Raw genomic sequence first — 16096 nt, 5'->3', positions numbered from 1 at the left:
GTCTGCTATTTAGAAAATAAGCTTGTAATATAACTACAAATACCATTATATAAAAATCAGATTTGGTAAAATAAATTTAAACATTTTTTTTTTTTGGAATTTTCAAAAATGTTTGCCATAAGGTTAAAACCCGCCAAATCGTCTGCTATTTAATTTTATGCTTACAATAGTTGTACTCTTTGATATGTCCAAACATAAAGTTTGATAAAATACATTTGCCGACACACCGACCCTCGCTGGGTTTAGTGACGCCGCATCTCATATAAGGTAGATATGGATGTACGATTGAGCAAAATATTAGCTTTGGTAAAATAAATATGGTCTGCCAGACACTGGCTCTTAGGCTATATATTTTACCATTGCTTAGTCTCCTGGTATGCTGCTCGACATGATGGTACGGCACATCACCGTTCGGTTGCATAATATTGTCATTGCCGTTGCTACTATTGCAGGAAGTGGCGCTGCTACTTGACGTCATGCCGGCCATTCTATGCCGCCTTCCGGCTGCTGTGCCAGAATTACGGCCCAAAGTCGACGCGACGACGTTGTTTGATGTCGCCTTTTTGTTGCCGCTCGCATATATAACCTCCCCTGGAACTAAATATGTGACATTGTTCAGGATTTACTGCTATAACTACGGTAGATTTGGCTTATGATTTATATATTAGACAGTATTGCATTGCTAATTAAAAGAAGCAGTATCGCGGGTTCTATAATAGAAAAATATTTCATCTGCGAGACAGAAAATAAATTTTTGAGCTAAGCTAATTAAACAATTAATAACATATATGTTATATGAAATACATAACTATACACGGGTGTGATTTCGCAACAAACCAAAGTCAGCAGTTTTAGGAATTGAAAAAATTAGTATTTCCGCTGATTGACAAACCAAAGGCCTAACTTCTTTACCATATAAACTACTGACAGCATAGCTAATAATTTTAAATGTTTTCTAGTTTTAAATACAAAAATTTCATCCATTTTTCTCAAAAAGATTAATGTATAAAATTGACGAAAGCGAAGAAACCATACAGTCGCGGTCTCGCAACATATAATAACAGGCTACACGGCCTCCAAAATTAACATTTTATGTTATGTGAAAGTTGTAATATGGCTTTTAAAGGCTTGATGATGTTTAAACTAGAGCGAAACACGTGTAGCCTCTCATTATATGTTGTGAGACGGTGACTATGTGTTTTCTTTGTTTTCGTCAATTTTCTATAAGATTAGTTTTAAGTTGCATAATTAATTTATGTTTATTTGAATGTTCAGTTTTAATAATTACTTTAATTAAATAATAATTATTTTATTAAATAAAACCGGTTTAAAAAAACTAAATTCGAGTTTTACTCGAGTTGTCAAACACTGCCGCCTTTATCTCTTTGGCCCAAAAATTCTCTTTAGTAACCAATCAATGACCTCTAACTTGGCTGTTTTCTATAAAAGATCCAGATAGCAAATTACCCAGGTTGTGCCAGGTAAGTTTCACAAGTTGTTCTGATGTAGCCTCTTGTACAAATGGTAAATCTTCTGTCACATTTGATGTTGAGGTTATGGTCGTACCTAAAATTTGTTCTCATTTGCCTGAGCAACACATTTCATTAGAAAACTTTTTTCTAATTAACGACGTAAAAATTGGCTAATGACAAAGTCAACCAACTCGAGTCTGTAGATATGTTGCTTGAAGCAGATATATTTTCATTCCTTATGGATGTAGGACGAATTGAAGCAGGGCCAGAAAAGGCAGTAGCTCCTTACACTATATTTGGTTGGGTTGTTATGGGGAAAACAGATTAGCAAACAGCAATATGTACTTTTCTTACTATTTATTAGCCACCCTTGGATATGACTCTTAGAAAATTTTGGGAAGTTGAGGAAATTCCGTCTGAAGTTTCACCTTCAAAGGAAGACTTTATATATAAAAAATTATACTGTGATACTACGTTTACTGACTCAAGTGGAAGCTACGTCGTTTCATTAGTCTTTAAACACAATTATCCTCAATTCGTCGGATCGAAAAAAATTGCACTTCAGTGCCTTTGTTCCTTGGAACAACGTTTAATTAAAAAACCTACTTTATAACTATGCTGCCTATTCGAAATATATGAAAAATTTTCTATATCTTGGACATATGTCTTTAGATTCTTCTAAAGTAGGTAGTTTGAATAGGCGGGAGTAGTTTATTCCATATTTTTACATTTTTAAGCCGGACAGTATCACAACCAAATTAAGTAGTAAGATTTAATGCAAGGACTGAAGATGCCAACGGGATTTTATTTAATGATGCTCTCTTAGTTGGTCCTAAGCTTCAGCAACTTATCTTTTTTTTTATTACCAAGTTTTAGGTTTCATAAAATACTATTTACTTGCGATATTAAACAAATATTTCGCCAAATTTTAGTAAAAGAAGAACATAGAAGATATCAAAAAACATTGTGTCAGAGTTTATTCTAAACATAACACAAATATAGTCAAAGATTTCTTAAAATATTTGGTAATATATTTCTACTAAGGAAAAAACAGCGGATTATGCTTCGAGAGACTTGTTGCCTAATGAGTTTTTAAGTTATCCATTAAGATAGGCATGACCTTTATGGCTGCAGTCCGAAGTTGTTCCTTGTAGCAAAATTGATGTTAATGATTGCCATGAAGAATTCAGGCCACTTATTTCTATTGCGACATGCACTTTTCCAGAACTATTAGATCAAAATTTTCATCAATTTATATTTAAGTTCGAGCATATAATTATAAGCATCCCATGCTATTTCCACGTCAAGCAAGACGTATTAAGTTAAATTTTTTGGAAACGCTTTTGGAAAATTCTATTCAGGTTTCCAAACCACTCATTCACTTATCTTGCAAAATTTCTGGTTTTTAAATCTCAAAGGGCCATTTTATTTGTAATTGGAAAATTTTTAAGATGGTTAAGTGTAAATCTCATGTCTAATATGCATCAGATGGCTAGTATCCCTACATTTTGTGTCAACCAGTTAAAGTGCTTTTCACATTTTTGCGTTGATTTGGGCGAGCTTTTTCACGTAGCTTCCCATCGGACTAGAGGTTTTAAAATTTTAAAGGCATATTTATGTGTACTTGTTTGCAGCTGTACAAAAGCCCTGCATCTTCAGATTTGTCTTTAGAGTCAGGTCTAGCTACTCCAGGATAATTGATTTCTCGGTAAGGAAAAGTCGTAAATATATACAATGACTGTGGCACTAACCTTGTGACCAGCAGCAAACATCTCAAAGATGTCATGCAAACAGCCTTCGAAAGAAATTTCCTGACATTTTACTTAAATTCACCGCTCTTGACTTTAATGGTTTAGCGGAATCTGGCATTTGGCATTAAATCTGTGAAAAGCCATTTGGTCTGGGTCATTGGGGATCAACATATGAAGAATTTAATACTGTGTTTGTACAAATAAAAGCAATGTTAAATTCGCGACCATTTAGTCCTGTAAGTTTAGACCCAAACGACCTTAACACCATTACGTTAAGTCACTTTCTTACTTAAGAGCCAATTACGGCACTTCCCGATTTTGATTTAAATAGTTGCAAGTTAAACACGTTGACGCGTTTGGCAGCTATCGGTTCGTATATGCCAGGACTTTGCAAAAGCTGGCCCAATAAGTATTTATAATAACCTCAAAAATATAAATAGAATGGATCTTATTTACCAAAAATTAATATGCTTGTACTAGTTAAAAATTAGCAACTTCCCCCTTTAAAGTGAAAACGTGTCCAGTACCGATTCAGTAATTTTGAGCTTATTGGTCTCATAAATTTTAATTTTTGTTTTAAATTATTCTTATACAGAATGCTTTATTAATTATATTTTTTTATACAAAATACGCATTAGTAGTAAGTTCTTACTAAAATAGTCGGCCAAAACCTATAAGGTGAAAACCTACGAATATCAAAGTAGGTCTTTCGGTTTTTGCCATTAATCCATGATTTTACACTTAATTATAATCTATTCCTTGACAACGGCTAAAATAGTAAGTTCCAAGCTCGTCAGTGCATAAATTTCCTGGAGGAACTGGTAAAGGTAGGCTGCAGGGATCACCTTATCTGGATGCCTGGCCACTTAGGCTATGCAGAAAACGTAAGGCATTTTCAATACGAAAAATAACAATTGCTTTAAATACACAAGATTCAAATATACATCATACCATTGGTTTTTCTGGACAAGAGTAAAAATGGTATAATTATTATACAAAAATCCACAAATATGTTGATCAAAAGAAATTTTAATACTTAGCAGATTTGCTAAAAAAACGATTATCATAGTTATCGTAAAATTTGCATATCTCAGTAATTGAAGTGTTCTTAGGCTTTCCTAAATTGGACAATTAAGAAAAATGTAATACAATTTTTTAAATATGGCTGTCTATGAAAACTCAAAGTATCTCCTATTTTTTGAATAGATTTTAATATTAAAGTAAATTTATAGCAGCTTAATAAAATTTTTAGATAACTCCCTAAAAACGGTTGGTTGATTTGGGATTTAACCAAAAATTATTATTATGATAAATTTATTTATAAATTATAATAAATTTATTTACAATTATGACTTAGATAAATAGTTGACATACATGATCGGTCTTAGAGATTACCTATATTTAGAACTTGTTTTTGTTATAATTTGATTTGTCTGAGTGATTATATAATCAACATTCCGTTAAATGCTTATTTATTTTCTATAATCAAACAAAAATTCCAGACAATATATTTAATAATAACTTAAGTATAAATATCAAAACACTTAAAATTGTTTATCGTGTAAATCAATAACTTTTTATACTATTTAAACAGTGTAAACATTTTTTGATTTATAAGATAAACAATTTTAAGTAGTTAGATAAAACTTCTATTGCCAAATATATATAAAAAGAGGAGATCGTTTCAAACATTAAATGGTATAGGTTTCATAGAATAATTATTAATTATTTGTTATTTAATAATGAAAAGCTTTGTGGGTACCATTGCGGTTTTATCCGTTGGTAAGAAAATAATTTTTTATATAGAATACGTGTTCACTGTAGAAACTAATTGTTTTTCCCAATCAATATTCAAGACCTCATAAAAACACAATTTAAAACAGTTTTCGTTAGTTAATTTTTACCAAAATTTTTTAGTCATAGTTACATGAAATTGCACTATATATATTACACTTTTTTTAAAATTGTCTATTTATTATTACTTGCACTAAATTATTATATATTATAGTTGCTGTTGCATATGGTCTTAGTGGTTCTGGAACTACCACCCGCTACTGGGATTGCTGCAAGCCATCTTGCTCATGGAAGGAAAATGTTGGAACACTGGACCCTGTGGACTCCTGTGCCGCTGATGGTGAAACTAAACTTAATGCTTCAGTAACTTCTGGATGTGATTCGGGTATGTTTGCGGATTTCTAAAATTGTTTTTTGTATTTTGCTCTATGCTATATTTGACCACTTTTTTATAATGCACCATTATTAATGAATATTAGAATTTTTTAAGATCCCCTTTAATTTTTTGCAATTTCTTATTCTTTCTTATGTCTACAGCCTTAGTTTTATTTTATTTATTTTTAAGAAGTTCTTATTAGCTTCATTTGTACTTTTTTAATAATATTGCTAAACTTAAAGATCTTAGTTTTTTTATTCTTCAATACTTTAATAAAGTAATTTTTGAATAACTTCATTAAAAAGAGAATCTTTAAAAGTGAATCTAAAAAGTTAACACATAACTATAATTTTAGAAATAGTACAATTCAAAACAAAATATACTTTTTTAGAAAGTAAAAATGATTTAGCCGAGTTAAAAGGTTTTCTGGTCCTTGAAGATAGCAAAAAAAATTGGCAATAACATTGAATAGATAGATATTAAATTTATTCCCAATTTGGTTGAATATTTTGAAAACAAGTCAGGTTTGTAGGATATTCTGTTCATTATCAATATACTCTGTTTCCGAAATTCTTGGTTCACTCTGATGCATAAAGTAGCAAGAAACAATCAGAGAAAGCGTAAGTTGATAGAAGATTTCATAGGTATTGGTTCTCATCCATCCTTAAAAACTAAATTAAATCCTTATTTATAAAAAAAAACTATTAAAACAATTATTATTATGATGTTTACAGAAATCGCCTACAAAATTTAAGACTTCGTTTCACGTATAAGGTCAGACTGATTTACTTATTGTCCATTTAATTGGTGTAATATTACAAATAATATGAGTGTTTTGATTTTTATTTATGAATTTTCTCAATATATTAAATGATGAATAATTGGTATTAAATAATAAGCTTGATTTTTGGTAATAATTTCTGGATATGAACAGAGAGAACAGATCAGATTGGTTAATTGGTAACATTAGGTTCCAGTAAAAATTAATTGACGCTAATTGATTGTTAGTCTTATTGTAAGTTCCTTTTTATTTTATAGGTTAATGGTCAGTAAATATTTGAAATCAATTGTTTATTATTCAATAAAATGAAAGTTTATAAAAGAAATTCAGACACCTATAATATTTGTTAGATCACGTCAATTAAATAAAAGAACACGCGAAAGTGAAGTTAATAAAATAAGTACTCTCATGGGTATTTAAATTCTATAGCAAAAATAGATTTTTTACTTTTGATATTGTTTCTTTTAATTTAAATATTTTTTACTAATTCTTTAACTGATTTCTATTTGTTCTTTTTTTAAATTCATATATAAAATTTTAATTACTGAATAAACTAAAGTAAAAATTTAAAAGCAACCTTTATGAAAATTAAAGATAATTGTTAATTAACAAAAATTTAAGAAAAAAGGAAATACCTAAGTGAAAAATGTTTTTAAAAATAGGAAAGTAATTTTATAGTTAAAACCCTACTATTTAGGCCCATATATTCTTTTCAAGCCCATTTTTGCAGATTAATTCCAACCCTGACTTCTATGTAAACTTATGAGCTCCTTTCACTTTTGTTTTTTAACTTACATTACCTTCATTTTACCGATACTATTTACGCAGCTTAATTCTTAAGTTTATTATCTTTATTTCATGCCTTCTGTATACTACAGCATGTTAATTAGAATATTAGCTAAAATGTTACTCTATCTGTACTAAATAATATACTCTAAATCCTGAATTCTGAAACTAGTTTTTAAATAATATCATAAAATTATGCAAAAATACATAATCTATATTACTTAAATAAATTGTTGAAGATCAACAAAAAAAATACAACCGAAAAGCATCCTTTATTGATTATGAAAAGGTATTGGGAACATGAAGTTACTTCAATAAAAAAGAATTCGGATTGCACTGAAAACTTTGTCTCATAATATCAAAAAGCGAGAATTGTTGAACTTAAAATGCAATGAACAGTTCAAGAATCGGCAAAAAACACTGCTTTCAAAGTAGAATATAAAATACTGGATAAAATGTGGTTAAGATCATCAATACTGGACATTTATATGTATAGCAAATGCCTGAGAATTTAAATAATAAATCAAAATTCAGGTTCTTTTATTCTTCTCTATGTTAAAGTTACGACGTCCCCTCAATACTATACTAGCAGTATATTTGTTGCACTGTACAGCATGTTGAAAAATCTATCTAATCCTAAGGATGATTTATGGATATCGGCTGAATGCATAAGTGTATCTTATTAAAATTGGACGAACTTTGGATAATATTAGAATAGACCTTTTGGACAAAAAAATTAATAATTTGAGGGTTTACAAAAAACATAGATAAATATGGATTTTTCAATAACTGATAGGTTTCTAGGCCAATACGATGCAAGAGGTCTAATTTAATATTTAATCGACAATCGAACTTTATTTTAGAATAGTATTTTTTGTCCAAAAACAACAATATTTTGTTTATTCACTTTTCTAAAACTTTGTTCATGTTAGTTGACCAACATATTTTTAAGCATTTAAACAATTAAAGGATGAAAGAAAATTATCAGATTTTTTGTTTGTACCGTTTTTTGAGATATATTATCTTTTTTTATATTTTCTTATGAATTTATTATCTGATTTTATTTTATACATAGATGGTACTTCCTACGTATGCAACAACTTGCAACCCTGGGCTGTTAACGATACTCTTGCATATGGATTCGTAGCCGCTTCTTTCACTGGTGGTGTTGACAACAGCCAATGTTGTGTTTGTTTAAAACTTACATTTAAAAATACACTTGCTGGCAAAACAATGATTGTACAAAACGTTAATACTGGAGGAGACTTAGGATCTAACCAATTCGACATTCAAATTCCCGGAGGTAAAGATGACAATAATAATTTATTTTTATTTACCTTACCTATCATATAATAACCAAACATTACATTTATGTAATTTTTAGGTGGTGTGGGTATTTTCACCCGCGGTTGCCAAACTCAATGGAATGCTCCAGCTAGCGGTTGGGGTGAGCAATACGGCGGAGTCACTTCCGATGCTGAATGTGACGAACTCCCTACAGAACTTCAATCTGGATGCCACTTTAGATTTGGATGGTATGAAAACGCTAATAATCCAGAGGTTGACTTTGAACAAATTACCTGCCCAACTGAACTTACTTCCCTTACTGGTTGTGTAAATGACAATATGTAAAGAAATATTTTGTATGAAATTAATTTTTGTTTATAATATTAAATGGAGTTAAATCATTAGAAAATTCTTAACTGATTTTGATTTTACCACTAACTTTCTACCGGTGATTTAGTAATCTTAGCATAAAGCAAAAATTTGAGCATGGCAATGAAAACCATTTATTGAACAAGGCTGCATATTTAACCTGGCTATTCCTTAACACATAAATTGCCAAGAGTAGAAATAATAGTATTATAAAGGGTTTAGTTACTTATTATGACTTAAAGCAAACAAATTATGGAAAAATGTGTTCGTGCAAAAAAAATGTTACCTTGACGCAATGCTGGTAGTAGTCAACATAAATCAATTGTTGTGCTCTAATATGAAATAAATCTATATAATCTCTTTGAAGATCTCCTTTGCATTTTTTCAACATATACAGAGTGTTTCAAATTCGACCCTCAACATGGGGATCTTGGACTCGGATCTAAGAGATACGAAGATAGTTAAATGATGATTCAGGAGTTTATTCTAAACATAACACAAATATAGTCAAAGATGTCTCAAAATATTTGGTAATATATTTCTACTAAGGAAAAAACAGCGGATTGTGCTTCGAGAGACTTGTTGCCTAATGAGTTTCTAAGCCAAGATAGGCATGGCCTTTATGGCTGCAGTCGGAAGTTGTTCCTTCTGGCGAAATTTTATGTTAATGATTGCCATGAAGAATTCAGGCCACTTATTTAAATGCGACATGCACTTTTTCAGAACTATTAAATCAAAATTTTCAAATGTTTAAGTTTGAGCATATAATTATAAGCATCCCATGCTACTTCCACGTCAAGGACGATGTATCGAGTTCATTTTTATGGAAACGCATTTGGAAAATTCTATCCAGGTTTCCAAACTACTTATTCACTTATCTTGCAAAATTTCTGGATTTTATAGCTATTTATGTATCAAGGGCATTGTAAGGACGATAGCGCCCGGAAGGTAGATATAGTAGTAGGCTAGGTTTCCGCCTGATGGGCATTAGAGTCTAACAATGCCCGTGGTGCATACAATGCTTTATGTTTTACCTAAAAATTGATTTTTATGAACAAAAATAATTTTAATATTAATTAAAAAATAGGGTCTACCTGTGCAGGTAGGTATACGTATACGTATACGTATACCTACCTACAGAAATTTATCAAGTGACTTGCAGTGATTATTTAAGTTTGACTTTGATGTTTCTGTCAGTTAGTCATTTCGCATTTTTTGTTTAAATATTTGCTTAAAATGGAAGAAATTCCACAAAATATAAGAGAAAAGGCCATAAAAGCGACCGAAAACCTTTTGCCAGTTAAATCAAGGCAACAGTATGATCGGGAGTATGGCATATTTGGTTTTTGGAGTAGTAAGTCGAAGGATATGTCTAAAGAAGTCTAAAGTTTTGGAAGGAGAACAAATAATAAAATTTATTAAGAAGGCTCCTGATGATATCTACTTGGTACATAAAGTTATATTGGTAATGGGTGTTTTTGGAGGTTTAAGACGAGATGAGTTGGTCATAATGACCATTGATGATATTAAAGATAGAGGAACTTGGTCTTGGTTAAATAGGTACCAGAAACTAAAACTTCAACTTTAAAAAGTTTTACTATCATTGAAGAAGATTTAGGCGCTTTAAATTTAATAAAAAAGTACGCAGCATTAAGACCAGCTGGAATAAAGGATTCTTTCTTACCTAAAGAAAGAGTCGCTGAAATTCGCACCTGAAAGTCGCAAAATTTTTAAAATTGGATAATGCAGAAGCTTATACCGGCCACTGTTTGCCTCACACATCGTCAACTTTACTTGTTGAGGCAGCTGCTTCGTTTAAAATGCTAAAACAACATGGGAAATGGAAAAGCTCTTCAGTAGCTGAAGGATATATAGAAGAAAGTATTTCATCCAAAAATAAAGTAGCCAATATAATTGCCAATTCAGTTAATTCTGTATCGACTATTGAAAATTCTTTAATGGACAATTTACAAACCATACAAAATAGCGTTAGTGCTGCCACCTCTACCATCACAAAAAACACCGACCATTCTATAGTGGGATCAGCTACATTTTCCGGGACATTTCACAATTGTAATTTTTATTTTGGAAATAAAGTTTAATTTTTAGTACTTAAAGAAACATTATTTTTTGTAAAAAATTGATGTTTATTCTTTATCGGCATTATCATAATGCCCGCTTATAATGCCCTAGGTGTGATAGCAGGTATTATTGCTAGCATAACATGTTCCGTTTCTAAGGTATTATAAATCAATAATAGATAGGTAAAACATAAAATCCCAAAGGGCCATTTTATTTGTAACAGGAAAGTTTTTAAGATGTTTAAGTATAAATCCCATGTCTAATGTACATCAGATGGCTAGTATCCCTATATTTCATGTCAATCAGTTAAAGTGCTTTTCACATGTTTGCGTTGATTTGGGCGGGCATTTTCAAGTAGCTTCCCATCGGACTAGAGGTTTTAAAATTTTAAAGGCATATTTATGTGTACTTGTTTGCAGCTGTACAAAAGCCCAGCATCTTGAAGCTACATTAGATTTGTCTTTAGAGTCATTTCTAGCTACTCTACGACAATTGATTTATCGGTAAGGAAAAGTCGTAAACGTATACAGTGACTGCGGCACTAACCTTGTGGCCAGCATCAACATCTCAAAGATGTCATGTACACAGCCTTCGAAAGAAATTTCCTGACATTTCACTTTAATTCACCCCTCTTGACTTTAATGGTTTAGAGGAATCTGGCATTTGGCATTAAATCTGTGAAAAGCCATTTGGTTTGGGTCATTGGCGATCAAAATATGAACAATTTAATACTGTGGCTGTACAAATAAAAGCAATGTTAAATTCGTGACCATTTAGTCTAGTAAGTTCAGACCCAAACGACCTTAACATCATTACGCTTAGTCACTTTCTTACTTAAGAGCCAATTACGGCACTTCCCGATTTTGATTTAAATAGTTGCAAGTTAAACACGTTGACGCGTTTGGCAGCTGTCTGTTCGTATGTGCCAGGACCTTTGCAAAAGCTGGCCCAATAAGTATTTATATTAACCTCAAAATATAAATAGAATGTATCTTATTTACCAAAAATTAATATGCTTGTACTAGATAAAAATTAGCACCTTCCCATTTTAAAGTGAAAACTTCTCCAATACCGAGTCATTAATTTTAAGCTTAATGGTCTCATAAATTTTAATTTTTGTTTTAAATTATTCTTATACAGAACGCTTTATTAGTTATATTTTTTTATACAAAATACGCATTAGTAGTAAGTTCATACTAAAATAGTCATCCAAAACCTATAAGGTGAAAACCTACGTATATCAAAGTAGGTCTTTCGGTTTTTGCCATTAATCCATGATTTTACACTTAATTATAATCTATTCCTTGACAACGGCTAAAATAGTAAGTTCCAAGCTCGTCAGTGCATAGATTTCCTAGAGGAACTGGTAAAGGTAGGCTGCAGGGTTCACCTTATCTGTATGCCTGGCCACTCAGGCTATGCAGAAAACGTAAGGCATTTTCAATACGAAAAATAACAATTGCTTTAAATACCCAAGATTCAAATATACATCATACCATTGGTTTTTCTGGACAAGAGTAAAATAGTATAATTATTATACAAAAATCCACAAATATGTTGATCAAAAGAAATTTCAATACTTAGCAGATTTGCTAATAAAACGATTATCATAGTTATCGTAAAATTTGCATATCTCGGTAATTGAAGTGTTCTTAGGCTTTCCTAAATTGGACGAATAAGAAAAATGTAATACAATTTTTTAAATATGGCTGTCTATAAACACCCAAAGTATTTCCTATTTTTTAAATAGATTTTAATATTAAAGTAAATTTATAGCAGCTCAATAAAAATTTTAGATAACTCCCTAAAAACGGTTGGTTGATTTGGTATTTAACTAAAAATTATTATTATGATAAATTTATTCATAAATTATAATAAAATTATTTATAATTATGATTTAGATAAATAGTTGACATACATGATCGGTCTTAGAGATTACCTATATATAGAACTTGTTTTTGTTATAATTTGATTTGTCTGATTATATAATGAACATTCCGTTAAATGCTTATTTATTTTCCTTAATCAAACAAAAATTCCAGACAATATATTTAATAATAACTTAAGTATAAATATCAAAACACTTAAAATTGTTTATCATGTAAATCAATAACTTTTTATACTATTTAAACAGTGTACAAATTTTTTGATTTATAAGATAAACAATTTTAAGTATTTAGATAAAACTTCTATTACCAAATATATATAAAAACAGGAGATCGCTTCAAACATTAAATGGTATAGGTTTCATAGAATAATTATTAATTATTTGTTATTTAATAATGAAAAACTTTGTGGGTACCATTGCGGTTTTATCCGTTGGTAAGAAAATAATTTTTTATATCGAATACGTGTTCACTGTAGAAACTAATTGTTTTTCCCAATCAATATTCAAGACCTCATATAAACAAAATTTAAAACATTTTTCGTTAGTCTATTTTCACCAAAATTTATCCGTCATACATAAAATTGCACTATATATATTAATTTTTTTTTAATTGTCTATCAATTAGATAATAAAAATAATAATAATTCTCCTAATTCCGAAAATAAAAAAGAAGAATTTTAAAACAAATATACAATTGAAAATGGATTTTATACTACTACTGTTGCCCGCAGAAAACTAAGCAAAACGTACAAAAAGAAATACATATATACATACATACATACATATTATAAACCTTGATCAAAGCATCACATAAGACGTAACCAAACACCATGCTACTAAAGCAGTAATTTTACCTTTTTTTTAAAAGAGCCCTCCGATAAAGCTTTTAGATCTGTAGGAATGTCATTATAAAGCTAATAAAAGTTATAAGAGAAAGATCGCTGAAAAAAACTGGTCTTGTGAGGTGGTGGAGTAATTAACCCTTTAAATCTTAAATTTAAGTTATGAACGTCTGTTCGGTATTTAATCTTCTCTACCAAGTAAGGAGGACACTTATTTAGTATAATTTTTTGAAATAAAACCAAAGAATGTAATTTGCGTCTCTTCACCATATTTAACCAGTTACAGTCTTTTAATTTATGAGAGACCGGCTCATACGTTCTAATTCCATAGATGTACCTTAAACAAGATTTTTGTTCCCATTGAATCTTTTGTATTTCATTGAAATCTAGACAAGGTGAGCAAACCACATCACAAAAGTTAAAATGGCCCAAAACTAAAGTGTCTGTCAGCTTAATTTTTAAAGATTGCGATAATGAATGTCTGTGAGGATAAAGTAACTTCAGCGTGGTATATGCCTTTTGTAGACAGGTTTTAATATGGAATTTAAAGCGCAACTCGACATACAGATACAACTCTAAACTTTTTGAAACTTTTTCACAAGATAAAGAATCATCACCTCTACTTATAGTTATAAAAGATTCAACACTCTCCTTGTTTTCACCAAAAATCATAAGTTTTGACTTAGATGGGTTAATAAGAAGATTATCACGATTTGAAAATGATAACAAAGTATTAAGATCCTCCTTTATGACTTTCTCTGCATTAATATATTCAGATGGAAAAAAGAAAAATAAAGTTGTTTATCATCGGCATATTGGTGTACCTTGCAGAATTTTAGGCAATTAGTGAGATTATTAGTATAAATATTAAAGAGTAAAGGGCCCTAAATTGAGCCTTGTGCCACAACTCACCCTGCCATATTCTGATCTGCCATCTATTGTTTCGACAAACTGAAATCTATTTGAAAGATAATCCATTAAAAGTACAATTGCGTGCTCTGAAAACCCAACAAAATTTAAGATCGAAGAAAAGAGTTAATGGTTTATAGTGTCAAATGCCTTAGATAAGTCTAATAAAATTAAAGCTGTGCATTTGCTCTCATCTGCAGCCTTAATTATTATATCACCAGTTATGTTTAATAATGCGGTTGCACAACCAAAACCAGAGCGAAAACCAGATTGGTATGGGGGGAGAATTTTATACAGATTTAAATGTTCCGATATTTGTGTAAACACTATTTTTTCAAGAACTTTGGACATACTTGTAAGGAATCGGCAGCAAATCATCAAGCTCTGAAACTGCAGTTTTTTTGGGCAGAGAAATAACTCGGGAAACTTTCCAACATTCTGGAAAAACAGAATCTAATAAGCAGGAATTTATTATATTGGTCAGATATGGCAATATCATTGGACAAGACAAGTGCAGCATTTCAAGATTGATGAAGTTCGTGCTGGTAGCCATTGATTTTACTTCACGCAGATATTTTTTGACTTCTGATATAGTGACTGTCCTAATGGTAAAAAATGATTCAAAGCAAAATTTTCTATTATTTTTGTAGTAATAATGATAAGACATCTCTTTTTCTCATTTGCTATAGCGATATTAGTTTGATTTCTAATTTGTTTAAGGTATTCCCAGTGCCCTTTCGAACGTGTTTTGTTATATTTGCTAAATGCTTTATTCTTTAGTTTTATCATTCCTTGTATATTATCTGTCAGCCGAAGTAGTTCAGGCTTTTTGAAAGTTACCTTCTTAAGCGGCACTAGCACATCAAAAATATTAAGTATAGTTTTATTAAGATATTGAATTTTTAAATTTATATAATTCAAGTAAACAATATTATCGAATTGTAAAATTTCCAAAAAGTATTTAAGTAAGTCTTCATTAATAGCTTTAAGATTTCTGAAATTTTTTCAGTTTTACTATCTAAAAATAGAGTGTAATATACCAAAAAATTATCTAAAATGGCGACATCAATAGTGCCAAAACTTTCAGGTCGAAGACCTTCTGAAATCAATATTAGATCTAATAAGGTAATAGATGTGGCTACTCAAATAGAGTTATTAATTAGTTGGCTTGAACTAAAAGAAGAAACGCTATCCAAGTCTAATAAATGTATGTTTAAATCGCCCCCACATATAATTTCATTGACATTTACATACTATCATTTCTGACAACATCTATAAACTCGGGAAAACTCTTATGTGTTGACCTGTATAAGGAACCTAAGGCGTACTTTCTCTCATTAATGTCTACTTCAATCCAAATCTATTCTAAACTCTCGTGAAATCGTTTGGATAGATGATTAAACGAAAATGAATCCTTAATATAAAAACAAACACCTCCATCTCTTAACTGTATCATTTCTTACAAGATTTTATCCGTTTATACCAACCATACTAGAAGGTATATTTTCGTTTAATCAGATCTCCGAAATACCCAAAAAATCATACTCTTTAGTATTCAATAGATCTGCCAAATCTGCATGGTGTTTGGATAGTGATCGCCCGTTTAAAAACGCAACGTTAAATTTCCTCATGACGATATGGTTCAAAATGGCTTATCAAAAATAAATAAATATATAACTTTTCTGCAAAAGGCTAGACAGTATTTAAACTAAGTATCAGCAAGGTTTCTTGTACAAGTATAAGTTAAAACCAATCAATA

General features: G+C 30.4%; 2 protein-coding genes across 9 annotated transcripts in view; one reads left to right on the top strand and one right to left on the bottom strand.

The window, feature by feature from the left end:
• LOC126738818 (teneurin-a) overlaps window positions 1-16096 on the bottom strand; it is a 1182227-nt gene that overhangs the window by 1010778 nt on the left and 155353 nt on the right. For all 3 annotated transcript variants that reach the window (XM_050444260.1, XM_050444261.1, XM_050444262.1), the window contains exon 3: window positions 358-597. In XM_050444260.1, coding sequence (XP_050300217.1) covers window positions 358-597 — 240 coding nt within the window. The remainder of the gene's footprint in view (window positions 1-357; window positions 598-16096) is intronic.
• LOC126738819 (endoglucanase-like) overlaps window positions 4841-16096 on the top strand; it is a 33291-nt gene continuing 22035 nt past the window's right edge. The window contains exons 1-4 of one of the 6 annotated variants that reach the window (XM_050444271.1): window positions 4847-5005; window positions 5232-5402; window positions 8036-8263; window positions 8345-8659. In XM_050444271.1, coding sequence (XP_050300228.1) covers window positions 4966-5005; window positions 5232-5402; window positions 8036-8263; window positions 8345-8592 — 687 coding nt within the window. In that variant the 5' untranslated portion in view covers window positions 4847-4965 and the 3' untranslated portion in view covers window positions 8593-8659. Of the gene's footprint in view, window positions 5006-5231; window positions 5403-8035; window positions 8264-8344; window positions 8660-12955; window positions 13021-16096 lie in introns of those variants that run through there. The other 5 variants (XM_050444272.1, XM_050444273.1, XM_050444274.1 and 2 more) reach the window with 5 other exon arrangements.

The sequence above is a fragment of the Anthonomus grandis genome, chromosome 7 (assembly GCF_022605725.1).
Source record: "Anthonomus grandis grandis chromosome 7, icAntGran1.3, whole genome shotgun sequence".
Lineage (NCBI taxonomy): Eukaryota > Metazoa > Arthropoda > Insecta > Coleoptera > Curculionidae > Anthonomus > Anthonomus grandis.
The sequence above is the reverse complement of the archived record's forward strand: the minus strand, read 5'-3'. Positions and strand labels throughout refer to the sequence as shown.